The sequence below is a fragment of the Brassica rapa genome, chromosome A05 (genome assembly GCF_000309985.2).
Source record: "Brassica rapa cultivar Chiifu-401-42 chromosome A05, CAAS_Brap_v3.01, whole genome shotgun sequence".
Classification (NCBI taxonomy): domain Eukaryota; kingdom Viridiplantae; phylum Streptophyta; class Magnoliopsida; order Brassicales; family Brassicaceae; genus Brassica; species Brassica rapa.
This window is the reverse complement of record NC_024799.2, coordinates 5,647,595-5,674,392: the sequence shown is the minus strand read 5'-3', so window position 1 is coordinate 5,674,392 and position 26,798 is coordinate 5,647,595. Positions and strand designations below refer to the sequence as shown.

The 26,798-nt window shown below is 34.1% G+C and overlaps 4 protein-coding genes across 7 annotated transcripts in view; 2 read left to right on the top strand and 2 right to left on the bottom strand.

The window, feature by feature from the left end:
* LOC117134085 overlaps positions 1-26,798 on the bottom strand; it is a 905,201-nt gene that overhangs the window by 790,161 nt on the left and 88,242 nt on the right. The gene's annotated exons all lie outside the window — the stretch shown is intronic.
* Positions 7,551-10,870, top strand: LOC103867444 (gibberellin 2-beta-dioxygenase 3). 2 transcript variants are annotated; one of them, XR_004458219.1, is made up of 5 exons: positions 7,551-8,012; positions 8,122-8,461; positions 9,076-10,275; positions 10,609-10,716; positions 10,829-10,870. XR_004458219.1 is itself a non-coding variant. In XM_009145518.3 (3 exons), exons 1-3 carry the CDS (start codon positions 7,612-7,614, stop codon positions 9,340-9,342), a joined length of 1,008 nt encoding a protein of 335 aa, XP_009143766.1. In that variant the 5' UTR covers positions 7,551-7,611; the 3' UTR covers positions 9,343-10,556. The 2 variants fall into 2 exon arrangements, 1 of the variants encoding a protein (XP_009143766.1); XM_009145518.3 differs by lacking the exons at positions 10,609-10,716; positions 10,829-10,870 and having other exon boundaries at positions 9,076-10,556.
* Positions 10,062-12,676, top strand: LOC103867442 (katanin p60 ATPase-containing subunit A-like 2). 2 transcript variants are annotated; one of them, XM_009145516.3, is made up of 11 exons: positions 10,062-10,275; positions 10,582-10,716; positions 10,829-10,869; positions 10,966-11,031; positions 11,116-11,223; positions 11,301-11,367; positions 11,441-11,525; positions 11,638-11,801; positions 11,871-11,972; positions 12,061-12,283; positions 12,370-12,676. In XM_009145516.3, exons 1-11 carry the CDS (start codon positions 10,234-10,236, stop codon positions 12,501-12,503), a joined length of 1,167 nt encoding a protein of 388 aa, XP_009143764.1. In that variant the 5' UTR covers positions 10,062-10,233; the 3' UTR covers positions 12,504-12,676. The 2 variants fall into 2 exon arrangements, with proteins under 2 accessions (XP_009143764.1, XP_009143765.1); XM_009145517.3 differs by having other exon boundaries at positions 10,065-10,275; positions 10,609-10,716.
* On the bottom strand, positions 12,434-26,776 carry LOC103867440. 2 transcript variants are annotated; one of them, XM_009145515.3, is made up of 4 exons: positions 26,521-26,776; positions 26,132-26,319; positions 25,884-26,046; positions 25,603-25,802 (listed from the first exon to the last, which is right to left on the bottom strand). In XM_009145515.3, the coding sequence occupies exons 1-4, from the start codon at positions 26,722-26,724 to the stop codon at positions 25,743-25,745; spliced, it is 615 nt and encodes a 204-aa protein (XP_009143763.2). In that variant the 5' UTR covers positions 26,725-26,776; the 3' UTR covers positions 25,603-25,742. The 2 variants fall into 2 exon arrangements, with proteins under 2 accessions (XP_033147695.1, XP_009143763.2); XM_033291804.1 differs by lacking the exons at positions 25,603-25,802; positions 25,884-26,046 and adding an exon at positions 12,434-13,184.

Here is a 26,798-nt window from a genome sequence, read left to right as displayed (position 1 = left end):
CTGCACAGAATCACAGCCACGTGAAGTGTCAATGTTCAGTTTTCGACGACTCATCGTGGTTTAATACATTTCGCTGATCATTTTGTCACACGTGTCATTATGGATCACTGCCAAAATCCAAATTGATTCTTCTAGTAAAGTTACACATAAAAAAATTACAGAGACTCGTTGTTCCCAAATTAAAAGGGATATTTACAAAGAAAGTTGACAAAAAAAACATATTTACAAAGGTCAATTTGCTAAAAAAAAATACAAAAATTAGATAGATAACATTGATTTTGAGATAATTAATAAATTGACATTTAACATGTTTTTTTCCGATTATGTCCATTCCAGTTGCAAGTGGTCGGTTAAAGTGAAAAATAGATGATATAGTTGGTTGTAAAACTCTACTATTAATTATTACACCACATAATATCATTAACACCATACATTTATTTATCACATAAATATGCATCCGAATTTTTTATATCATATCGTCGAAGTAGTATAGAACTCCAAATCCACTCACAACTTCTAAATACCAAACCTTACTTCAAACCCCAACCCCAAAAATACTAAACCATAAACCTCATCCCTCCTTCTAAATACTAAACCCTAAACCCAAATATAAACTTAAACCCTAATATTATGTATTATTAAACTATACTATATAATTATGAATTATATAATAGACTTAGACTTGTAAAGTAAAAATAGATAAAGAATGAATATGCCAAACAATCGATGGATAATAGTACCAATCGTATGTATGTAGGTGACTGAATCGGAGTAAAAAGAGTATATATAGTTGTCAATATAAGTGAAAAGTAAAAATATAAGTGTTATTCCATTTCTTGCAAATTGTATAAAATACAAGAACCGTTCCATAAGATTTAGTTTGGTAATTTGATGTGTGCTACCACTGATCAATGAAAGAATACTAATTTACAACCATTATACAGAATAAACCATGAATTTATTTATTTATTAATGAACACGACGAAAACGAGAAATGTATAAATTGAAGGTCAAGACATATTGTTCGGTTTCACAAAAATAGTATAGAAATACAAGAGTTTTCTCTTCTGAAATAGTATAGTAACTTTACATAAATAGTTGCACTAAAGAACACATAAGCTATAACTTTCTTTCACCGCATATAGTATAGTCGGCGAGTTCATCTTATATATGTACATCTTCCTGTTTTCCAGACATGAAATACAAGCATCCACTGGCGAACAATAATTATTCATCACCATACCATAGCAGTGTGGCATACCATATAACAATTTAAAATAAATAACAAAGTAAAAACTCAAGATCGATGACATTAAATAAACTCAAATCAAATAAGAAATTGAGACGTCATCTTGTCGTTTTTTCCGGTGTCATCTTTTCCTCTAAACTCAATTCTGCAAACCTGGAATCTGTGCTCCTTTTTTGCCGTTTGAGACCTCGTAAGTTTTTTTCTTCACTTTTTTTTTGCGTAGATCTAAGAAGAAACCATATCATTTTCCTCAAATGAACCACTAAAAATTTTCTGAAAATAATGGGTGAATAAAAAATAACCACGATTTACCTTTTCGAGAGTAATGGATATAATTATTATTATTAATGTTTTTTTTCAGGTTTTTCCGGTTGTTGTTGAAGGTAATATGATAATATTATATAAAAGAGATGCAGTGTATAGGTGAAGTAGAATATTTGATTAGAGAATAAATTATAATTTGCTTGAAAATTATACAATGCAATTTTCATATTTACAAACTCTTACCTAGGGGTGAGCGTTCGGGTACCCATTCAGGTTTGGATCGGGTATTTCGGATTTTCGAGTATCTCGGTATAGAGGTGTAGAACCCGTTCGGGTATTTCTGTACTTCGGGTCGGGTTCGGATATTTTTTGTTCGGGTTTGGTTATTTCGGATCGGTTCGGATATTTAGATTTTGAAAAAAAAAAAAAAAATTTTCATTTCTCAAATTTCTTATATTTAAAAATATAACTTTCACTTAAATTTTTTTTTTATTTTTAATAGATTGAATGGTTAATAGATTTGGACATAACATTTTGAAACTAAAAAGACATTAATTTGGTTATTGTTTTAAAATTTGGATGTAACTTTTTGTTAATTTTTGAAATAAAAAGTTTGACATACATTTTAGAGCGATTTGCAAACAAAATAAGAAAAGATTAAGTAATTTGCAAGAATGGAAAAATAGAGAAAATAGGAGAGAGAAAAAGGTTAAAATGACATATTTAGCCCTATGAATTTCTGAAAGAAAGAGAAACAACGATTTCTTTTTCGTTTTAATCAATTTCATCAATGGAGAGAGAGAAGGAGACGACATAGAAATAAAAAAGCAAGCTTTGATTAACAGCTTAACAGACATCCAATTAGAAGATTCATTTGTGGCTCTGATTCATGCTAAGAGATAAAAGCTGTGATTCATGGTTGAACGACAATGAACGGAAAATAGAGATCTAGCGCAGCGGCGGCGCACCACCAGAAACAGCTCTCCGATAATCAGTTGTTGTATCTTATTGAAGATTCAGTCTGTAGAGTACAATGTTAGCTAGCTTCTTTCTGGGTTTACTTTCATAGCTTCTGTTGCAGGCTTATGAGGTTGTTTGGTGACATGTCAAGAAGAGAAAGTCGCTATGTACTTGACATACTTTTCTATTAGCGTAGCTCTCTTCCTGTATTTTTATTTGGTATTTTTCCTTAGTTGTGTTTTTGTGAATATCTTACAATTTTTATAGCTGTCAAAAATATTAGTGTTAAATTAGCTTAGCCGGCTAACAAATATGTTTATAGTTTATTAAATTAGTTTAAACGGCCAACAAATATGTTTCAAGCTGTTAAACTAATTTAGCTGGCTAACAAATATATGTTTTTGTACTTATTTTCTTTGATTTTATTTTGACTTTATTTTAGCCGGCTAATAAATATTAAATCATATAGTTAATACGTAAATTAGTACAGTTAAAATGTAATTTTTATATTTTTATAAATTAGCATGGTTATATTTCAGTTTATCCGTATAATTTGCATATTAACTAATGTTTTGAGTTAAAACTACCGGCTATTGGAGTTGATGATGGTTATGTTAATTAGTAAATGAATAATATTTAAAATATAGCTATGTATGATTGAACCAGTGACTAACCGATTTATATAAAATGTCTGAAGTATAGATTGTTGGATGTAAATAGAATGGTTATGTTTTGATTTGTTCAGCTAACAAACCAGTTATCCAGTTATTTTGAATGGTTGTTGGTTATTTAAATTAGTGGTGGACAAACATATATAATTATCCGGTCATTGTTATTGTTAGTTGAATTTTTCAATCAATAGTCAGTTGTTATTATAGATTTAGACCCAAAAATTAGTATCATATCCAATAAGCTAAATAATGCATATTAATTATCCGGATAATATTATTGTTAGTTGTGCATTTCGGAGAGTAGCCGGTTATCATTATAGCAAAAAAAAAACAAGTGAAATTTATTAACCGGTTATTTCACATAATTACATCACTACTGAAAACTTGTTATTTTACAAAATTTCATCATTTAACTCTAAACACACCAAATTTTACATTAAATTCGAACACATAAAAGTGAATTTCTTGGGGATTCCATACTTTTTGCATACATTTTCTATAATAATCCAACCACGAACTGTTGTTCTAATCACATGGTCAGGTTCAGTACCAGCCCCATCAATATATGGTTCACTATTCTGCAACAAAACAAAAACTTCACACATCGAGTAATTCCTAAAAATAAGTAAGCTCATGATAAGGTAGCCAGGCGAAAAATAGTTGAAAATAAACATAAAAAGAGGGATGAAGCATATACGCAAAACGACATCCGATAGATCTAAAGTAAAATTATGATCTCTAACTGCAACACTTTTCCCTAAATCTATCGATTCTCCCACATAAATCATCACCCGAGATAAAGACCATACCCTGAGATCTATCTCTCTTCCGTTCAGTCCCGCCGTAGACGACGGCGCTTGGCCATCACCGATATGGTTTCGTCTTCAATCCTCGACCGGTTCAGATTCTGTTAGCCAGTTTTCGGCGACGGTGATTTCACAGGACCATACGCTTAGAGTGTAAGTGGAAAAAGAGATGTTACGGAGACATCTTCATGCGATAATGACTCAGCTCTTGAAAGTTGAAACTCCCCAAACTTAGATTTCCATTTAACATCACCGGCTTCTCTCTTCGATCTGTTCTGAGAGAGAGAAAAAACAAATGATAAAACAATTAAAAAATGAAAATACTGAAAAATAGAAAAATAAATTAATAAGCTTTGTGTATAGGGGACAGGGGCAGCAGTGGTATTATGAAAATTGAACAGTGAAAATTCCATTTTTACAAATATAGCTGTTATGTTTGTATAGGGAGTGCAATTACTCTACATTTTAAGTGAGTAGCAAATCATTTTCTTCGTAATTCTATGTATATCATATGAACTTAAAGTATGTGTAGTATCAATATAAATATTTTATATAAAATGAGAGATGAAAACTAGAAATATAAAGTTAATTATACATATGTTCGGTTATCTTCGGATATCCATTCGAGTTCGGATATTACCCGTTCGGGTTCGGATATCCAATCTCTCCTAATTTAATACCCGTTCGGATATTTTGTTACTTCGGTTTGAATTTCGGTTCGGGTTTTTTCGGATCGGGTTCGGGTGCGGCTTTGGATATCGGGTAAAGTGTCCACCCCTACTCTTACCTTCAACTAAAGAAACGACCTAAACGAAAAAGGACATAGCATGCAACTGGAGATTGAAATTTACAGTACGTAAACACGCACGCGCATGGCAAAACATTGAAGAACCCAAAAGGAGATGCGTGGAGATTGGAGAACCTCATGTTTTGTTGTTTTTATAACAAAGAGAACTACATGTATCAGACGTGCCCAGCACCTCCACGTAGCAAATTAGCATTACCTTTTGAAAGAGCGCTGATTTAACGATTTTAACAATAAAAGCTTAATTTTTTAACAATGGAAAAAACATGTGTCACCAGAGTTTTGATTTTTAACAGGTTCTCAAAGCTTATGTTTCGAGAACTTTAGCCGTCCTTCTTTCCTGCTATTTTATTCTTTCTATTTCAAAATAGTTATATTTTAATTAAAAACACAAGAATTAAGATATGTATTTTTCTAAAATGTAGCACTAAAAATATATACTGAATTTAGTTCAACCAATAATCAAAAAAAATTATAAAACATCAATTAGTCACATGATTCAATAAAACTAAAATTAACATAAAAATATCAAAACATCATGTATTTTAAAACATTAAAATCTCTTTAAAACATCTATTTATTTTGAAACGGAGGAAATTTTTAATTGTTTTTATTTGGTTAGATATTCTTCTAAGAGATTTCCATTGTATTTTTTTTTTAAAAATAATTGTAGTTCTTGAGATACTGGTGATTTAAATTATGAGAAATTGGTAAGTACAAAAACTATATATTATTATCAGAATTAGTTAAATTTTTTAATATGTGTAAAAATACATAAATTTACATAATTTAAGAACATAGGGTATATCTTGAACAGTTGGAGGCCTAAGGGAGGCCCAAGACAGTTTTATATGAAAAACAAAAGTTTAGAAGTAACAAAAACTTTCAAAACATCATATCTTAATTTTGTTTCAATGTTTCATTTTCTTCTTAAACCTCGAAAATATAAATATACCCTTGATAATATATTGTATGTTTCTTAAACTAGGCTCTTCCTTTTTTTTCTTAGTATAGACCACAAGCCAATATTTCAAAATCCTTAACGGATCTAGTTGCCGACGTCCATAAAAGTATATAACGATTTTTCATAATTTTTTTAATAAAAAATTACAGTATTTTTAAGGAAATTTATGTTTAGAATTTGGATATATTTTGTCTTCTTTTTTCAAATTTATTTTTTAAGAAACTATAGAAACCACTATTCATCGTCAAAAATTAAAGAACAAAAAAGAATACAAATTAAAAATGCATGTTTCTAAGGAGTGGATACTTTATTTGTTTTTTTTTGTTATAACAACTTTTGGCATTTTATATATATTATCTTCAATAAATTTCATTGTCTATCTAAAACCAAAATATAGCTTTCAAAATATTTGATTATTATATTATTTAACATATACTTCAACCCCAACCTCAATCTCATATTAAAAATGAAAGACATATAAGACCTTTGGAAACAATTATGTATATTAAAATAAGAATAATATTTATAGGGTGTAACTGGATTACAATATTTTGAAATTGAATGATGTGGAATAATTCCATTAATTCTACAGATGTTTTTACTGTTTACTGTGAATATAATGGAATGGTCATTCTACAAATTTCAAAAAGTTAATTAGATAAAATAAAAAAAAAACTATTTCATAACAAATTTGTTCATAAATAAATTTCTGATGTATTTCATTCCTATTATTCTATTTAAAAAAAATTGCCAAAACGGAAATATAGTTGTCCATATGGTATAAAACCATATTTGTCCATTTATTCTACCTTTTACCCTTTTCATTTCTGAAATTTAATGAAATAAATAGTTTTATGAATCTAAAAAGTATTAAAAATATAGAAAAATAATAAAACACCTATACACACAAACATATTTTTTTGGTTAAAAAACTTGATAAATAAAATTTTAAAATTACGTTCCACTAACAATAGAATTCGTCTTCTACGGAAAATGAGTTAGTAGAAAACGAATTCCAAAATAAACAAGTTCATCTACTTTTTTAGAAGAAACAATCTAAAAATGATTAAAATTCTAAATATGGGGAATGCGAATTCTACTAATTGTAAAGATCACTACTTTTCTTTTGAATGAAGTTTCTACTTTTATGAAGTATTCTAAAATTTTGGGTATGCGAAATCTAAACTTAACACGAACGTTTACAAAAAGTAGAAATTGTATTCAGAATTTTTGGCATGGTTCTACACAGTGTAGAAGGTGCATTCTACGGATAAAATACCATTTTTTTTCCAAAAATTAAGAAAGTTTCAGTTAAGAAAATATTCTAAAAATATTCTAATTTCCTAAAACTTGTTCTGGTTAATTTTCTTTGTCAATATATAAAAAAAAAACGATTTGAGCTTTTCTTCTTCATCAATTTATGATTTCTCCGTAGTTATTTATATTCCATTAAGTTCATATTAGTTTACCAGTTATAGCCATAAATTTTTTTGATTTTTAACTTATTCTCAAAAATACATTCACCTTATAGGTACCATTCACTTTAACCAGAATTTATTCACTTCAACAAACCATTGATTTTTTAATAATGAAACTGGTGGCCAAATTTTTTTGAATGAAGTTTAAAAGATGTACTGATTACATTTTGGAATATAATCGGCACCAAAGAGGAATAAATTTGTATTAACCAAATTGAAAAATAATTAAATAAACAAAACCAGCATTTTAAGAATAAAGTACAGAAAAACCTCGGCGCTACGTATGGCAAGCAACTATAAATAAAGCTAAGCAAACAACCTTTTCACCAAGGAAGGACTCTCTCTCTTTTCATCACTTCAAAATCTTTTATTCTTTAGATAAGTTTTCTTAAAAAATACTAAGAACATCAAAACATGGTAGTTTTGTTACAGCCAGTCACATTTAATAGCGACGTCTATGTTAACCCAAAATGCAAACCAAGTCCGGTCCCAGTCCCGGTTATAGACTTAACCGACGCAGATGCCAAAACCCAAATCGTGAAGGCTTGCGAGGAGTTGGGGTTCTTCAAAGTGGTCAACCACGGAGTACGACCCGATCTTTTAACCCAGTTGGAGGAAGAGGCCAACAAGTTCTTTGCTATGCCTCAGTATCTCAAAGAAAAAGCGGGTCCACCCGACCCGTTTGGATACGGTAGTAAACGGATCGGACCCAGTGGTGACATGGGCTGGTTAGAGTATATTCTCCTCAATGCTAATCATCATCTCTCGTCTACCAAAACCACTGCCGTTTTCCAGCAAACCCATGCAACTTTCAGGTAAAACCAAACCCGAGTTGTCATGTTCTTTAACAGGGGAAAAACAGAGCTCCCCTGTTTCTTGACTCTGATGTCTTCTAACGTTAAAATGTAATCTGAGTTGAAACAGAGAGGCGGTGGAAGAGTACATGGATGAGATGAAGCGAATGGCTTGCAATGTTCTGGAGATGGTAGAAGAAGAGCTAAGTATAGAGCCAAAGGAGAAGCTGAGCAAACTGGTGAAGGTGGAAGAGAGTGATTCTTGTCTGAGGGTGAACCATTACCCGGAGAAGGAAGAGACTCCGGCCAAGGAAGAGATTGGGTTCGGTGAGCACACGGATCCACAGTTAATATCGGTGCTCAGATCAAACGACACTGAAGGTTTACAGATTTGTTTGAAAGATGGGAGTTGGGTCGCTGTTCCACCTGATCACTCCTCTTTCTTCATTATTGTTGGAGATACTCTTCAGGTATTCTTTCTGTTGCAATTTTTAGTTTGTTTAGTGCTAAATATTCTCTTTTGATTTATTTTATCATCAAATTATAACTGATAGAATTCAACATATTGAGAGTTTTTTTTTTTAAATCTGAAATTTATATCCAAGTCTATACAAATCTTTCAGCATATAAACTAATATGGATACTTTACTAAGAAAATATCTAAACTAAAATATATGCTAGTATTTCAAAAAGCAAGAAAATCCACCATTTTCGGTTTAGAGTTAAGATTTCCTATTCAAAATCTTGTTAAGAAGACAGTACAATTTTTAAAACCAATTTAAATTGAAAAGTATCATGTGCAAATTTATGATTGGATAATCTGTTTTAGGATTCTCGGTTGACAATTTTTGTATATAAAAAAAATTCTATATATATGTAAACTACATGTTTTGGACTTTAGACTTACATATGATGTATGAAAAACTACATGTATACCTTCTTCACGTGACAAATTATATGAAACGAATCATGAAAGGAAACTAACGTTCCGTTTTTTCCTCAACTTTTGAATAACAACATATTGTTGTTTTAGAAAGAAATCACAAATTTCAATTTTTTGGCGGTTATATAATAACAATTGCAGGTGATGACTAACGGAAGATTCAAGAGTGTAAAACACAGAGTGCTGACGAATACAAAGAGATCAAGATTATCGATGATCTACTTCGCAGGTCCTCCGTTAACTGAGAAGATTGCACCAATGTCATGCCTTGTCCTAAAGCAAGAGGATCGGCTTTATAAGGAGCTCACTTGGTCCCAATACAAGTCACATTGTTACAAAAGTAAGCTTGGTGATTATAGGCTTGGTGTCTTTGAGGAACAACTTCCATTTTATATGTCCAATGTTTGAGTTATTTTTGTGTAAATTTTAGTTTTACTTTATTATAGCTAAATAATATCTTACAGTTTATATGTGTAAACAAGAGAAGCAAAACAATAAAATAAATGAGATTTTCTGATTATTCTATTTTTTTTTGTATTTAGTCATTATCTCTTTCTAATTTTGGTTCATTTATAAGATAATAAACAGTGAGTGTTCTTTTTTTTTGGGGAAAAAACAGTGAGTGTTCATCTCTAACTTTTCTTGTATAGTTTCATATAAACATTCACTGAAAAGAGTGATGATTGTTTTTCTTATATAACATGAAAATTCTGTTTTCTTACCGGATAAACCTATCTTAAAGGGTTTCTTTGTTTCTTCTATTGAGGCCCATCTACATAACATAAGCCTAAGTAGACATCATTTTGCGGGTCAAAAAGCATTTAATCTGGGCTTCAAATCCTAAATCTGAAAGCAAAGTCCATTATCGAAGCCGAACACTTCTGTTGTTATTATCTGGATTTTATTACTACTACCAAGCACGTCCTAATAAGTGTGCCCTACGTCGGTCAGATTCATGTTTTATTTTTTTTAAAGGACAACTTATATTTTGTGTGGGTGTTAAAAAACCACAGTGAAAAAAAAAGAAAAGAATCTCTAATAATTTGGCAAAATTAATTATTTATTTATTTCATAAATAATAATTACAGATTTATATATGTTGAATATAATATAATTTAAGTAGTGTCCAACTGTGAATCACGTGCTTGCTTGTTTGGTGATGTAATGGGTTTCTTCAACTCTCCACATCGATCGGACAAGAACATAGAGAGAGAGAGAGAGATATTTGCTTCTTGTCCTCTCTTCTCTTCTCTCTTTTAGTTTCTTCTTCTCCTCCTGAGCCTTTGAGATCCATCAACGATGGCGACCGATGAGCCTTCTCTCACTCGCTGGAGCTTCCTGGTAAGCCCCGACGACTCTCTCTCTCTCACCTTAACTCGCATTCCTTACTTTTAGGACAAGGACTTAAATAGTTGTAGTAAATCGAAGTCAAACTCTTCAATGTCGCTTTAGACTTTTAAACAAAAACTGTTTTTTTTTTTTTTGAAATCACCGGAGAAACCGAGGAAATTTTTAAAATTTAGATGAAATCTAGTTGGAGTAGTGAGTGAACAAGGATCCCGTTTCGATTTCTCTACTACAGTCAAAGGCGTGAGCTTTGAGGATTAATCGATTTTTTTCAAGCAAAAAAATGTATGTATTTATTAGGAGTTTAAAACGTTTTATGATGCCAAGTTTGGGAGGAAGAAGCTGCCTGAAGAGCCCCAAGAATCAAAGCCAGAAGATGGATCATCCAGCAACAAGGAAGAAGATGCTTCCCAAGTCGCCACCAATCCATCTCAGGTGACCTTTTTTTTTTAGCCTTTTCTTTAAACCTTAGAGAAGTAGTACTCTCTGTTGTGTTCTTTTGTCCTAAGATGACTCAAACGTTTATGGCTTTGTGATGATTTTCCAGGAGGGTAACACTAGGTTGACCAATGGGATACGTGAGAAGCCGTAAGAGATCTTTACTTCCCGTTTTGCTTTTCTAGTTATGGCATTGGGATCTAAGGAATGTGGTTAGCATAAGCACTTTAATGTTTCTTTCTGCAGGAAAAAGTCAATGTTCCCACCTTTTGAATCTGCAGAGACTCGTGCTCTCGCTGAGAGTCTAAGCAGGCAAGCCATCTTGTGCACTTCTTGCGTCTTGTGATGAATTGGTGTGTGTGTGTTTCATGATTTGTTTGAATCCTTGTTTCTCAGGGATATCATCCGTGGTAACCCAAATGTGAAGTGGGAAAGCATCAAGGGTCTAGAGAACGCTAAAAGGTTGCTCAAAGAAGCTGTAGTCATGCCTATCAAATACCCCTCGTATGTCCCTTCTTTGCTGTCTAACTTTCAGTTTATGTTTGGTACCTTGAATCTCAAGTTGTGATTTTTTTTTGCAGGTACTTTAATGGTCTACTATCTCCATGGAAAGGGATTCTTCTCTTTGGCCCACCTGGTACCGGAAAGGTGTGAAATGATTCCATCTCCAACGTGTTATTCCTATTTCTTGCGTAACAAGTATTTGTTTGTGGTTCTGCAGACTATGCTTGCAAAGGCTGTTGCTACTGAGTGTAACACAACGTTCTTCAACATCTCAGCTTCATCTGTTGTTAGCAAATGGAGAGGTGGAACTCTTCTTTACACCTTTATTTATTACTCTTAACCATTAAAAAAAAACATTGCACCTCTTTGTTGAGTTTGTAAAGCCTTTTTTTTTTTTGGATTGTATTTTTTCAGGTGACTCTGAGAAGTTGATTAGAGTGCTGTTCGATCTAGCTAGGCATCACGCGCCTTCGACTATTTTTCTTGATGAAATAGATGCGATTATAAGTCAGCGTGGTGGTGAAGGACGTAGTGAGCATGAAGCAAGTAGGCGTCTCAAAACTGAGCTTCTCATTCAGGTACAAACTGCTCAAGAAAACAAATCACTAGTAACAGATCTGATGGTGTTTTGTGTTCAAAACTTGTAGATGGATGGGTTACAGAAAACGAATGAGCTTGTGTTTGTTTTAGCTGCAACAAACCTCCCATGGGAGCTTGATGCAGCTATGCTCAGGCGTCTAGAGAAGAGAGTATCCTTTTTTCTTATTAAATGAAAAATTGGTTAACATTATATGTTTCTTCCTTTTGTTTTGGACCTTAAGCTAGTGAAATCTTTAGATTCTTGTACCATTACCTGATCCAGAAGCAAGAAGAGGAATGTTTGAGATGCTCTTGCCGTCACAACCGGGTGATGAGCCATTGCCTCATGATGTGCTGGTTGAGAAGTCAGAGGGTTACTCTGGCTCAGACATTAGGATACTTTGTAAGGAAGCTGCGATGCAACCGTTGAGACGTACATTGGCTTCACTGGAAGACACAGAAGAGATTGTGCCTGAAGACGGTAAGATCTCTTGTGAAAAGAATCAATCATTAGCATTAGTTTTTAGAAGAAAACATTTGACATTTTTAGTTTTTTTGGTGTTGCAGAGTTGCCAAAAGTTGGACCTATACTACCAGAAGACATTGACCGAGCTTTGAGCAACACTCGACCATCGGCTCATCTGCATGCACATCTGTATGACAAGTTCAACGATGATTACGGTAGCCAAATCATCAAGTAAAGTCGATGGAACATATATAATATGCCATCTAGAACATCATTATTTATAATGGAAGCATAAGATTTGATTCTCTCAGTGACTTCTGATGGTTTTATATTAAAGAACAATCCTATTATTTCCATATTTTTGTGACAATTTATTTTTCATAAATAAAAACATAAATGTTTTAGCTTCTTGGTCTGTTAAAGTTTCAAGAAAACAATGTTAGTGTGTTGTTACTAAACATTAATTTTTACTAATCAAGAACGACTATAATATTGTTAAAGTGAGTGTGTTTCATTGTTACATTTGCTCTATTTCGTTTGAATTGAGGCTTATCCTTCACACCGAGTCCATTTCTTGTACTGACCACTCGAGGCGTTTCCCATTGTTCGTCTTCAACTGTTCCTTCTCCTCTAATAGAAGCTAAGATTCTTGCAGTCTGTTTCTCCAATATCCTTTTCTCCGCATCAGTCATACCTAACCGCTTTCTCTCAGAGTCTTTGGCTGTCTCTCGTTGGAAATCAGAAGGTTGGTCGATCTGCAGACTGTTATTTAGACCATACAAAAGTGGATGGTCTAACCGGTTCTCTGATCTGAACCGCTCGGCGTTTTGCATGAGTATTTAAGTTTATAGTACTTGTCAGTTGACCCTCTCTTGGTCTAACTCCTCTTAGCTCTTCAACCTCGCTTTTTAGCGTCCTATAATAGTTAGCGAGATCAACACATTGATTGACATGATAACTATTGCAATAAACAAGAACAGAAAAGGATCACTATCAACCTCATTTGCTGAATAGAGCAGTGTTATCTGGAATCAAGGTCTTGGATGTTAGATATGAGAATTGTTATCTTGAGGTTTTGTGCAGCGATCTTCTGGTTGAGCATCAAACATTTGCGTTCTATGGATTGTGTACTTGCGTGCTTCGATGCTAGAATCTGTGTTTTCTCCACTTGTAGCTCTTTCTCCGCCTTATCAGTAATCACACATTAGATTTTTCAAAAAATAAAACCTTTAAAATATAATCTAAAAAATATTTTTTTCAAGAAACAAAGAGGGAGTATAAATTAAAGGTTCTAGTTTTTAAATTTAAAGAAATATAATTACAATTAGGAAAAATATTTTAAATTATCTCAGCCCAAAAATTATTAGATCAACTCCAACCATGGGTTGTTGGTATAGTTCACACATTTAAAAGTAAACTAGGATAGTACACACGTTAGAAAAACACAGATTTAAAGTCATCTGCTTTTTGTTTGGTTATTTGGTTCTTTAATAATATAGGTTTAGTGTTCACATATAATAATGGGGCCCTATAATAATTGACAATACATGTTGTAAGAATACTTTGAGATTTGTATTTTTTGATGTGTGTAAAAATAATCATATGTTTTAACTTATATTACGAATATTTAGTTTCATATTAATAAATCTTGATTTGGGAATTATATATGTGGGATAAACATAGGAAGTTGCGAGATTGTAGTGACATTTGGTTTATTTCAACAAGTTTATGTTCAGTAGTGATCTTTCCAAATTTTTAGTTGTTAATAAATTAAAAACATATATATGTTAATGTAACAGAATTCTCAAATTTATATATTATCTTTTAATGAAAAATAGAATAGGTACAAAACTAAAATGACAATTTTTTTAACAGTAGATAAAATATTACTATAAATTAATAGATTAGAAGAAAAAAATTAAAAGAATAAAGAGAAAGATGAAAAGTTCAAAAAAAAATTTGTTAGAACCTTTTAGAAACTTCAAATGACACATGTCATTGAACTATCATTTCATCTATTAATAAAAATCAAAACAAAATTGTGAAACTATAATATTTTTTTTTATTTTTTTTGGATCCTTTGACGGTATCAAACCATTGGGGTTGCTCCTAAAGTTTTGGCTTTTTGTATATTCTTCTCTCTCTCCAAAAGCTATTTTAAAGAGTAATTCTTGTGTCCACCCCCTAGGGTGAACCTAGCCAATAATAACTTGCCAGATCATATTTAGTTTTTGGAAGAAAAAAAAGGTAAAAAACATAAATGGAATTATCTACAAAATTAAAAAGAAAGAAAGAATTAAAAAAAAAAAAGGAAAACAGAATATGACAGTGAAGTTGTTTAACGCCGTGGAATACAATTTTTCTTCTTCCTTGACTGAAGAAAAAATAGATCACAGAGAAGAGATCACAGAGAAGAGATGAAGCTGTGTTTGTGATTTTCTGAGTCATTAATTCCTTGCTTTCAAATCCAATCTCGAATTCACCTCCGATCAATGTACTTGTAACCCTAATAATCTTTAACGCCGTCGTCTTCTTTATCGACAAATCAAACCATATTCATCCTTTTATGTTTTTTCAATTCGAAAATTATAGAATAAGAAGGAAGAGTTGGATGGGAGAATAAATTATGGAATAAGCAAATCAAATCATGTTCATCCTTTTCTGTTTCTTCAATCCTTGCTTATAACATGTTCAAGAAACCTTATACCACGTTCATCCTTTTCTGAGCATGCTTTTCCTATAAACACAAATCTCGTAAGCCTTTTTACAAAAAAAATAAAATAAACACTAAACCTTTCATTGCTAGAGATGGTTGGATGACTACTCTTCCTTCTTCTCTAGGCTCTTTATATTCACCAACTTCCATCTAGTAAGTGTCCATGATTTGGTATTATTTTGAACTAAGATTTTAAATTAAAAACAGAGAAGCTAAGTTAAAAACAGAGAAGCTAAGCATGGGTTATTGTCAAGAGAGAGACTGAGCTTGTTGATCAAAGGTTGATCACATGATCCAGGACCTTCAGAAGCAGAACTTTGTAACAGAAGTTGAGTACCAAGAAGGTCCAATGACAAAAAAAAAACAGATAAGCTAAGATTCAGGTCAAGGGAACCGAACATCAGAAGTTGGTGATCAAAGAAGACACCAAACAGAAAAGAAGAAGCACAACTGAGAGGGAGCAATAGCTGTAAGCGTTGTGAATTCATATGAGGCTGCTTCAGAGTGTTCCAGTTAACATCATCAAGAGCGTGGACTTTCCAACACTGCCAAATTACAGCCACCAAGAAAATCCAAAGTGAGGACTTGATGTAAGCCTAAGCTGTAAAAGGCTCACAAGATCCTTGGATCAAAGTGATGGACGATCCAGAGGGGTGGTTCTTCTAATTGATCTAATCAACTATAATACCGGCTGGATGGAAGTGATGATGATGATGATATTTGATAGAACGGTTTGCTGGCTGATCCAGTGAGGTTTAGTGCATGGTATGAACTCTCCAAGTGGTCTTAGATGTAATGAATGATCTCCTGGTTTCTACACGTGAGTTTGAGTTGCACACTCCTTAAGCAAAGGGTTACTTTCTTTAAATAGAACCAGTTCGGATGCAGTGTAGATAGTCTGACTTGTAAATGGCATATCTCCCAAACCACTACTACTTTTCGTATGAAACCAATTCGCCGTGTGCTCTTGTTGAGTGTAGAATCCAGGAAAACCGGTTTCATTGATAAATTTCTCCTGGTTTGTAAGATATGGCGTTTTGACTGCACCTATGTCCTGGTTAGCTTCTTTAGCTTTCCTCAGCTTCATGTTCCTCACTGATTACTCCTGGTTCCTTTCTCCTTCAACACAAGAAACACGTTTGTAACAGTTATAATTATAAGAAGTTGAACTTTAATTTTGAAGGCTCTAAAATACTCGACAACTAAGTAACTATCAAAATCCTTTCTTCTGATCATTATCTCTAGGTTGCTTTTAAGCTCGGTAATCCTTTTGCAAAAAGGTTGGTATTCTCTAGAGTATTGAATACATTGGTCAAAAATGTAAGCATCTTTGTAATAAAAGCTCAAAGAATATATAGAGACAACTTGAAAATGACTACGTGTATACATTTGTCAAAAACATAATACCCGAGCTTGTCCAAAACATATTTTATTCAAAAATTAAAAAATGAATGAAAACATGCAACCCTATGAATCATCGTCATAATTCTTGTCAAAGTCCTTCGATGAACCATCGCCATAATTCTTGTCGAAATCCTACAAAAAAAAATCTACTTAAGAAAAGACATATAACTTAATTATGAATAACATATAGAATTAAATTTTTACCTGGAGTAACTGCGAGAAAAATGACCCACTGTATGATGTTGAATTGGGGGCAGCAACAGATAACTGGGTATCGAAAGTAAGATTTGGTTCCTGAATCATTTATCAAATTTTTAAATATTTGACATATAACTAAATTATAAATACTAGACATAATGAAATATTTACCTGGGGTACTTGGGAGAAAAATTGTTCATTTTGTAAGATCGGTCCGGTGGTAGCAAAAGATAATTGGGTATCTTGACTTGGAATTGCTTCCTGGACCATTTATCAATTATTCAATAATTAGTATATACATATATTGATTAAGTCACTTTTCGATGAAAAATTGACATAAACTAAAACTAATAAAATAAATCAAATACCTGAAATGATAATTTTTTCTTTGCTCCAGCCTTACTTGATGATTTTGATGTACCACGATATTTTTTTTTCGAGAACCCCTTTGAATCGACTATTGGGTCCATCTTTTTGGTTCTTTGGTCGCCCAACAGGATTTTTCCTTTTTATCTCACGCACATTTTGAACGTCTTCGTCTTCTTCTTCCTCCACAAGTTTGTCTTCTGAACCATGGGGCATCCATTTATTAGCTCTCACAAGTTCCTTTTTCTTTTCCTCCAGTTTTTTAAGCAACTCAACCGCATCTTCATCAGCACACAATGTCAGTTCTATATGTTCAGCAGCAACAGATGCAATCTCACGGAAAGTACGACAAATATGACTATATATCTTTCCAATCAATTGCTTCACTGCTTCATTAGGTATCTCTGAATGATAATAAGATATGGTTCGTGCTTTTGCTTCTTTACTCCATCGATTCAGAATGTAAGTTGGTGGAATTCTTCTAACATTCTTTTTGTCCAACACTTTCAATGCATGACGACATAAGATCCCAGCAAATGAAAACTTCATGCAACTACATTGTATCGTTTGATTTGCACCATCATACTTAACCAAATGCTCTCGTGCAGCACCACGAAAAGATACATTGTATTCATATACCATCTCAGACTTACTGGTCTTTTTCGCAACATAATCCCCGATGACCGTGTATTCCTTTTGGAATAAGGTAAACACTTCTGGTGTGTACACTTCTTCTGCATGCTGCAACATCTCTACAGAGGCAACTAATACTGGCGAAGTATGCATCATACCGAAGTCAGCAACTAATTCTTTATATCGCCTATCATCCAACACTCTCTCATAGTGTTTAAAAAAGGTCAACAAGTCAAAACTGGACTTCAAATATCTTTTCAAAATACTATTCATACTTTCGCTACGCTGTGTGCTCACCATATCAGCTGTAAAAGTATGACGACCATACACCATTGCCCATTAAAAGAAAAATTGTATTCCACGGCGTTAAACAACTTCACGTCATATTCTGTTTTCCTTTTTTTTTTAATTCTTTCTTTTCTTTTTAATTTTGTAGATAATTTCATTTATGTTTTTTACCTTTTTTTTCTTCCAAAAACTAAATATGATGTGGTAAGTTATTATTGGCTAGGTGAACCTATAGGTTCATCCTGGACACAAGAATTACTCTATTTTAAATGAGCTTACAGTTAGGGTTTTTGTGATTTTCTCTCTGGAGGATAAGTTTGACAATGTCGTCGTCAAAGAAGGAGCAATCGCCAGAACCGCCGTCTCTGATTCCGTTGCTTCCTGAGGACATCATCATTGACATCTTATCGCGTGTACGGTGGTGCGACTATCGAACACTCTCCCTCGTTTCCAAGCATTTCCGATCACTTGTCGCGTCCCACGAGCTATACACGAGACGATCACTGTTAGGATGCACGGTACGCCGTCTCTACGTTGCCCTCTCTAACCGAGAAACCACTTCTCACAATCCTTATATTCTCTGCCTGGAAGCCAACGATAATCACCGCTTGGTCCTTATCCCTTGGCCTACCCATGTGCCTCACGTTGGAAGCTTCGTCACCGTGGACTCAAAGATATATGCGTTTGATATGTTGAACCGTTACCACCATCTGCCGATTCCAAGCATTGACTGTAGATTCCAAACGGTGCACCTCGTGCATTGTATGAATGCAACCATGGATGTTTCAGTTGCTGGCGTCATTGACGGGAAAATATATGTAACTGGATATACTAAAATCCCATGGGATACATCGGCGAAGATGGTCATGGCTGTGTTCAATACCGAAACACAAATATGGGAGACTGCGACAGAGACTATGATAGGTCGGCCCTATGGTTGTGTGGTGATGGCTGGTAAGATGTACACGAGGGATGGTCGTAACAGCTTTGTTTACGATCCAAAGGAGAGTAAATGGGAGACAGACAAGAGGCTGAATATGTTTAAGTGGCAGGGCGGGTGTGTGGTTGATGACGTATTGTATTACTTCGATAATCGTGGTGGGAAGGTGTTGAGAGCTTATAACCCAAGAAAGAGTAGTTGGGTAGTGGTGAAAGGTTTGGAAAGATTGGTGGCTGAAGGGAGATTTTCAGAATCGTATTACACTGGGAGTTGCGATGGGAAGCTGGTTTTGTTTCTCTCTAAAGACCGTATGACAAAAGGTATCCGGTGTGCGCAGATTTCAGTGGAAAGGAGGCACCACCAGGGAAGAAGTGAGATTTGGGGTAAGATTGATTGGTGTGATGATGTTTTGTTTCGTAGTGATGATCTTTTCGTTACGAAAACTCTAGATGTTATTCTTTGATGCATGAAGTGGCAAAGATTTTAGTGACTCTCGGGCTGGTTAAGCTTATTCTTGTCATATGAAATTTCAGACCTTGTTATTCCTTAATGAAATGACAACGCTAGGATATCTAGTTTTCCTGCAATTTATCAACATCTTTACTTTTATCAGCTACATAATTAACCCATAAATCTAACAACTAAACGTAACGGGAACCATCATAGCATATAATCCATATGGCTTACCTAAACACGCGTTTGTATGCTTTTGCACCTCTCTTCATAATGGTGACTAGAGGAATCATACCTTAATTTGTGTTCCTCAGAAAATTATTCTTGTTATGAATTTCCTCGAAAGTTAAGCTAAGCTGAGAAACACATGTTGATAATAATAATAATTTAAAAGCTGTTCTATAATTTACATTCAAAGATGTTCATATATATACCTCCTTGACTTGGTCTCTCAAATTCTCGACTTGTAACCAGTTATCTTAGCTGAACGTCTCCACATTTTCCATGAACTCGTTCATCTCAGAGCATCTCAGCTTGTAATAGTTGTCCCTCTCTTGGTCTTACCCCTTTAACTCTTCAACCTTGCTCTTGAGCGTCCTATAATATTCAAAGATCAACACATTGATTGATATCATCATAACTATCCATAAACCAAGAACCATGATTCTCACGGCTGGTTATTATTGTTTTTGTCATATCAAATTACTATTATGTAAGGTGAACCATCATAACATAGAGTCCATATGGTTACATGCAAACGTGTTTATATGCTTTTGGACTTATAGTTTCTAGTTTATCGGATTTTTATCTTCCTTTTGTGTTTTATTATGTTTGAGATAATTATTATTCACCCTAATAACTGAACCTATCTTATATATTAAAAGAGAACTTATAACCTTGATTAATGTGTGATTTTTTTTAAAATGGATTTATTCCTAGAAAGTCATGTTATATTTAATTTCTAATCTTATCATTTAAATTTTAGGCCTACCAGAAATTTTTATATAATTTAATGATGTAATACTATACATCCATATATTAATTATTTAAATATTTATCGATGTTAACTTTTAAAATTATAAAAAGAAATTTAAAATAACAAAAATCAGATTATCCAACAATGATTAATCTTTAATACCTTAAACCAATGAAAAAAAATTTAAAACTATATACTTTATTTTAAAAATTAAACAAAAACTAAATGTTTAGTTATCTACTCGATAAAATAAATCTATGAAGCGAAAAGTTTAATTTTAAAAAAAAAAATCTAAATTAGTTAAATGTTACAATATCTTTGAATATGACAATAAAATAATATTTTATTAATCTTTATATATATAGTTATGATTTTAATAATGAAATAATAATCCAAAAATATATACAAGAAGATACATATACATGTGAAAGTTTGAAACAATCTATTCAATGAAAAAATATACCGTAAATCTATTATGTTTTAAAAATCGATAGACACATATATTATAATATATACCAATTTAGAATTGAAAATAAAATGTTTACATAAAAATAAATGAAAACAACAACATGTGTGTTGCGCGGATCGAGATCTAGTTGTTCTATTTAAAATAGGAAACATGTGTGTATTTGATTAAAGCTATGTAAGCTAAATTTTATTGTTTTGGGCTTTCTTCTCTCGCCTAAAGATAGGGTTGTTGTGCGTTTCTCTCTCTTAATGGAGGATAGTTTGAGGATGTCGTCTAAAACTAGGTCAAAGAAGGAGCAATCTTCAGAACAGCCGTCTCTGATTCCATCACTTCCCGAAGAGATCATCGTTGACATCTTAGCGCGTGTAGGGAGATGCCGCTATCCAAAACTCTCCCTTGTTTCCAAGCACTTCCGATCACTTGTTACCTCCCATGAGCTATACGAGAGGCGATCACTGTTAGGATGCACGGAACACTCTCTCTATGTTGTCCTCTGTAACAAAGAAAACGATAATCACTATTGTTATGTTCTCTATCGGAAAGCCAACGGTAATCACAGCTTGGTCCTTATCCCTTCGCTTCCCAAAATGCCTCGCAAGGGAGGCTTTGTCGCGGTGGGGTCAAGGATATATGTGTTTGGTGGGTTGAACTCTTACCGACGTAAAAAAATTCAAACGAATGCAATAAGCATTGATTGTATATCCCAAACGGTGCACCTCCTGCCTAGTATGAATGTAACCATGTCTGTTTCAGTTGCTGACATCATTGACGGGAAAATATACGTAACTGGATACCGCTGTAACATGGCGGTGTTCAATACAGAAACACAAATGTGGGAGCCTAAGACAATACCAGAGACAATGAATGGTTACATGTGGGCTTGTGATTGTGTGGTTATGGCTGGCAAGATGTACATGAGGGATCCTGTTAACAGCTTTGTTTTTGTTTACGAGTCAAAGGAAATTAAATGGGAAATGGAAAAGATGCTGAATAAGTTCGAGTGGAAGGATGCGTGTGTCGTTGATGACGTATTGTATTACTACGATAGTGGTTGGGATGTGCTGAGAGCTTATGACCCAAAAGAGAGTAGTTGGGTAGTGGTGAATGGTTTGCAAGAATTGTTGGCTGATGCGAGATTTTCAGCCTGGTCTTACACTGGGAGTTACGGTGGGAAACTGGCTATGTTTTATTCGAAAATAACAGGTAAAACAAAAGTTATTCGGTGTGCGGAGATTTCGCTAGAAAGACGTCGTCAAGGAAAGAAGATTTGGGGTAAAGTTGAGTGGTGTGATGATGTTTTGGTTGGTGGTGATTTTTACGTTAACAAATCTCTAGATGTTATTGTTTGATGCACTAAGTACGATCCATATTCTTGGGCATGGTTTTAGTGGACTCTCATGGGCTAGTTAAGCTTGTGTTTTGTCATATCAAATTACTAAGTACTAATCTTGTCTTACAAGTAATGTGAGGTGAATCATCATAACATATAATCCATATGATTACCTGAAAACGTGTTTACTTGATTTTGCGTCTCTCTTCATGATGATTAGAGGAATCATACCTTAGTTTTGTGTTCCTCAGATAATTGTTCTTCTTATGTATTTCCTCAAACGTTGAGCAAAGCTGAAAAACCCAGAGGTTGAAGATATAATTAAACTTCATAATGTTTTAGTCAAATCCAAAACTGAACACATTCAAAGATGTTCAATCTGTACTTGAACATCCTTGACTTGGTCTCTCAGGTTCTCGACCCAAGGTCACTAAGGGGGGAGGGGGGCGAGCCCAATTTTTTTTATAAATCTATATTTTATACATAAAAAATTATAAATATAATAAATAAAATTGAATCTCGTGCATTGTATTAATGCAACCATGGATGTTTCAGTTGCTGGCGTCATTGACGGGAAAATATATGTAACTGCATATACTAAAATCTCATGGGATACATCAGCGAAGATGGTCATGGCTGTGTTCAATACCGAAACACAAATATGGGATACTGCGACAGAGACTATGATAGGTCGGCCCTATGGTTGTGTGGTGATGGCTGGTAAGATGTACACGAGGGATGCTCGTAACAGCATTGTTTACGATCTAAAGGAGAGTAAATGGGAGACAGACAAGAGGCTGAATATGTTTAAGTGGGAGGGTGGGTGTGTGGTTGATGACCTATTGTATTACTTCGATATTCGTGGTGGGAAGGTGTTGAGAGCTTATGACCCAAGAAAGAGTAGTTGGGTAGTGGTGAAAGGTTTGGAAAGATTGGTGGCTGAAGGGAGATTTTCAGAATCGTATTACACTGGGAGTTGCCGTGGGAAGCTGGTTTTGTTTTTCTCTAAAGATCGTAGGATAAAAGGTATCAGGTGTGCGCAGATTTCACTGGAAAGGAGGCACCACCAGGGAAGAAGTGAGATTTGGGGTAAGATTGATTGGTGTGATGATGTTTTTTTTCGTAGTGATGATCTTTTCGTTACGAAAACTCTAGATGTTATTCTTTGATGCATGAACTCTCCATTCTTGGGTAAGGTTTCAGTGACTCACATGGCTTGCTAAGCTTATATATTTTTTCATATCAAATTACAAACCTTGAAATCATCATAGCATATAATCCATATGTTTTACCTGCAAACGTGTTCATATGCTTTTGCACCTCTCTTCATGATGATGATTAGAGGAATCATACCTTGATTTGTGTGTTCCTCAGATAATTGTTCTTGTTATGAATTTCCTCGAACTTTGAGCTAAGCTGAAAAATCTACGTTAATAGTAATATTTAAAACTCTTTTATGATTCACATTTGAAGATGTTCATATATACTTAGATTGTATTCAGCCCGGCCCATGGTATAGGCAAAATAACCACCCGTTTAGGACCCAAATTTTTTTAAAGTTTTTTAGTTTAAAAAAAAAGGACCTAAATTTTTTTTTTAGGTTTTTTACCTTAAAAAAAAACCAAAAAATATTTAATCTGAGTAGGACCTCTAATAAGGTTGAGCCGTTGTACTCCCTCCGGATACGAACTTAAAATGTTCTATTTTTTATTTTGTATACAAATATATGATGTTTTTAGATATAACTAATATATTTATTTTAAAATTTAAACATAAATTAGAAAATAAAATTTATGAGTGGTGAAATTTTATTGATATAACCAAAAAATAACAATTAAAATAATTTTATTGTTTTTAAATATTTGTGTAAAACCTTAAACATCATACATTTAAATCCAGAGGGAGTAATATTTTTCCCTCTCGTGGTCTAATTCTCCTTTAGCTCTTCGACCTTGCTCTTGAGTATTCAATCAACACATTGATTGATATCATCATAACTATCCCAAAAACCAAGAACCATGATTCTCATGGCTTGTTAATATTGTTTTATTTTCATATCAAATTACAAACATGTAAGGTGAACCATCTTAACATAGAATAGAATCCATATATATGGTTACCTGCAAACGTGTTTATATGCTTTTGGACTTATAGTTTGTAGTTTGTCGGATTTGTAATCTATTTTCGTGTTTTGTTATGTTTGAGAAAATTTCATTAAAGGAAAAAAACACAATTAGTGTTATCTTGTGTATTTGATAAGCTATGTAAACTATTGTTCCATTTAAAATAGGAAACATGTTATATTGTGTATTTGATGAACGCTATGTAAACTAAATTAGTGTTTTGGGCTTTATTCTCTCGCATAAAGTTAGGGTTGTTGTGCGTTTCTCTCTCATATTGGAGGATAGTTTGAGGATGTCGTCTAAAACTAGGTCAAAGAAGGAGCAATCTTCAGAACCGCAGTCTCTGATTCCATCACTTCCCGAAGACATCATCGTTGACATCTTAGCGCGTGTAGGGAGCTGCTACTATCCAAAACTCTCCCTTGTTTCCAAGCACTTCCGATCACTTGTTACCTCCCATGAGCTATACGCAATACGATCATTGTTAGGATGCACGGAACACTCTCTCTATGTTGTCCTCTGTAACAGAGAAAACGGTAATTACCAGTTGTATGCTCTCCGCCAGAAAGCCAACGGCAATCACAGCTTGGTCCTTATCCCTTCGCTTCCTAAACTGCCTCGCAAGGGAGGCTTTGTCGCGGTGGGGTCCAGGATATATGTGTTTGGTAGGTTTAAGTCAATTCCACAGAATGCGATAAGCATTGACTGTAGATACCAAACGGTGCACCCCCTGCCTAGCATGAATGTAACCATGTCTGTTTCAGTTGCTGACATCATTGACGGGAATATATATCTAACTGGATACTGTAGCAACCCAACGAAGATGGTCATGATGGTATTCAATACAGAAACAGAAATGTGGGAGCCTAAGAAGACAACGCCAGAGACAATGAGTGGTTACCTGTGGGAGAATGAGTGTGTGGTTATGGCCGGTAAGATGTACATGAGTGATCCTTCTTACAACTTTGTTTACGATCCAAAAGAGAGTAAATGGGAAACTGACAAGATGCTGAATATGTTCAAGTGGAGGAAAGCGCGTGTCGTTGATGACGTATTGTATTACTACGATTCTGGTTGGGGGGTGCTGAGAGCTTATGACCCAAAAGGGAGTAGTTGGGTAGTGGTGAATGGTTTGGAAGAATTGTTGGCTGATGCGAGATTTTCAGACTGGTCGTACACTGGGAGCTACGGTGGGAAACTGGCTATGATTTTTACGAAAACAACAGGTAGAACAGAAGTTATCCGGTGTGGGGAGATTTCGCTAGAAAGACGTCGTCAAGGAAAGGAGATTTGGGGTAAAGTTGAGTGGTGTGATGATGTTTTGGTTGGTGGTGATTTTTACGTTAAAAAAACTCTAGATGTTATTGTTTGATGCACTATGTACTATATGATATATCCATATATTCTTGGGCAAGGTTTTAAGTGGACTCTCATGGGCTAGTTAAGCTTATTTTTTTTCATATCAAATTACAAACCTTGAATCATCATATAATATATAATCCATATGGTTTACCTGCAAACGTGTTTATATGCTTTTGTACCTCGCTTCATGCTATGATGATTAGAGGAACCATACCTTTAATTTGTGTTCCTCAGATAATTGTTCTTGTTGTGAATTTCCTCGAACGTTGAGCTAAGCTGAGAAAAACATGTTCAAAATATAATTTAAAATCCAAAACTGGACACTGGTTTTTGATTCACATTTAAATATGCTCATACCTCCTTGACATGGTCTCTCAGGTTCTTGACTTGTAACCGTTTCTCTGATCTGAACCGCTCCACATTTTGCATGAACTCGTTCATCTCTGAGCATTTCAGCTCGTAATACTTTTCCCTCTCTTGGTCTAACTCCTTTAACTCTTCAACCTCGCTCTTTAGCGTCCTGTAAATCTCAGCGCTCAACAACACACTGATTGATATCATCGTAACTGATCTAAAAACCAAAAGAACATAGAGTAAATATCAACCTCAGTTGCTGAACAGAGCAGTGGTATTTGGAATCGAGATCTTGGATGGTAGATCTGAGAAGCGTGATCTTGAGGTTTTGTGCCGCGATCTTCTGGTCGATCATCAAACATTTGCGTTCTATTGATTGTATGCTTGCGTGCTTGGTTGCTAGTATCTGTGATTTCTCCACTTGTAGCTCTTTCTCCGCCTAATCAACATACACAGTATGATCTGTTTTGATTTCGATCAAAATTAAAGCTATAGATAATCATCAACCAGAGATCTCCGTTGAAACGGAGATGAAGCGATTCTATTACTTTCTCACACTCGGAAGGTTGTTGAAATCAGTAGCGAACACTGAAACTCGATGATGCAATTGATCGTAACTGATCGATGGATTGTTCGGTACCTGGAGAAGATGAAGTCGCTGGTTTCTGGTAAACTCCATTTGATCTAGTCTCTCCTTGAAAGCTACGGAAAGCGCCATTGCTAGAGAGTCGAGACCCAGAGAGAGAGAGAGAGAGAGAGAGAGAGAGAGACGAGCGAATTTGAATTTTGGAGGTTGGAATAAGAGAGAGAGAGTAAATATATTCAAGGCCCATAGGTAGCCCATTAAGCCTTTTCAATCTTTAAGTTCTTGTGCACGTCAATCATTTCAACAATCAATTCGATTTTGAAATTCCTGAT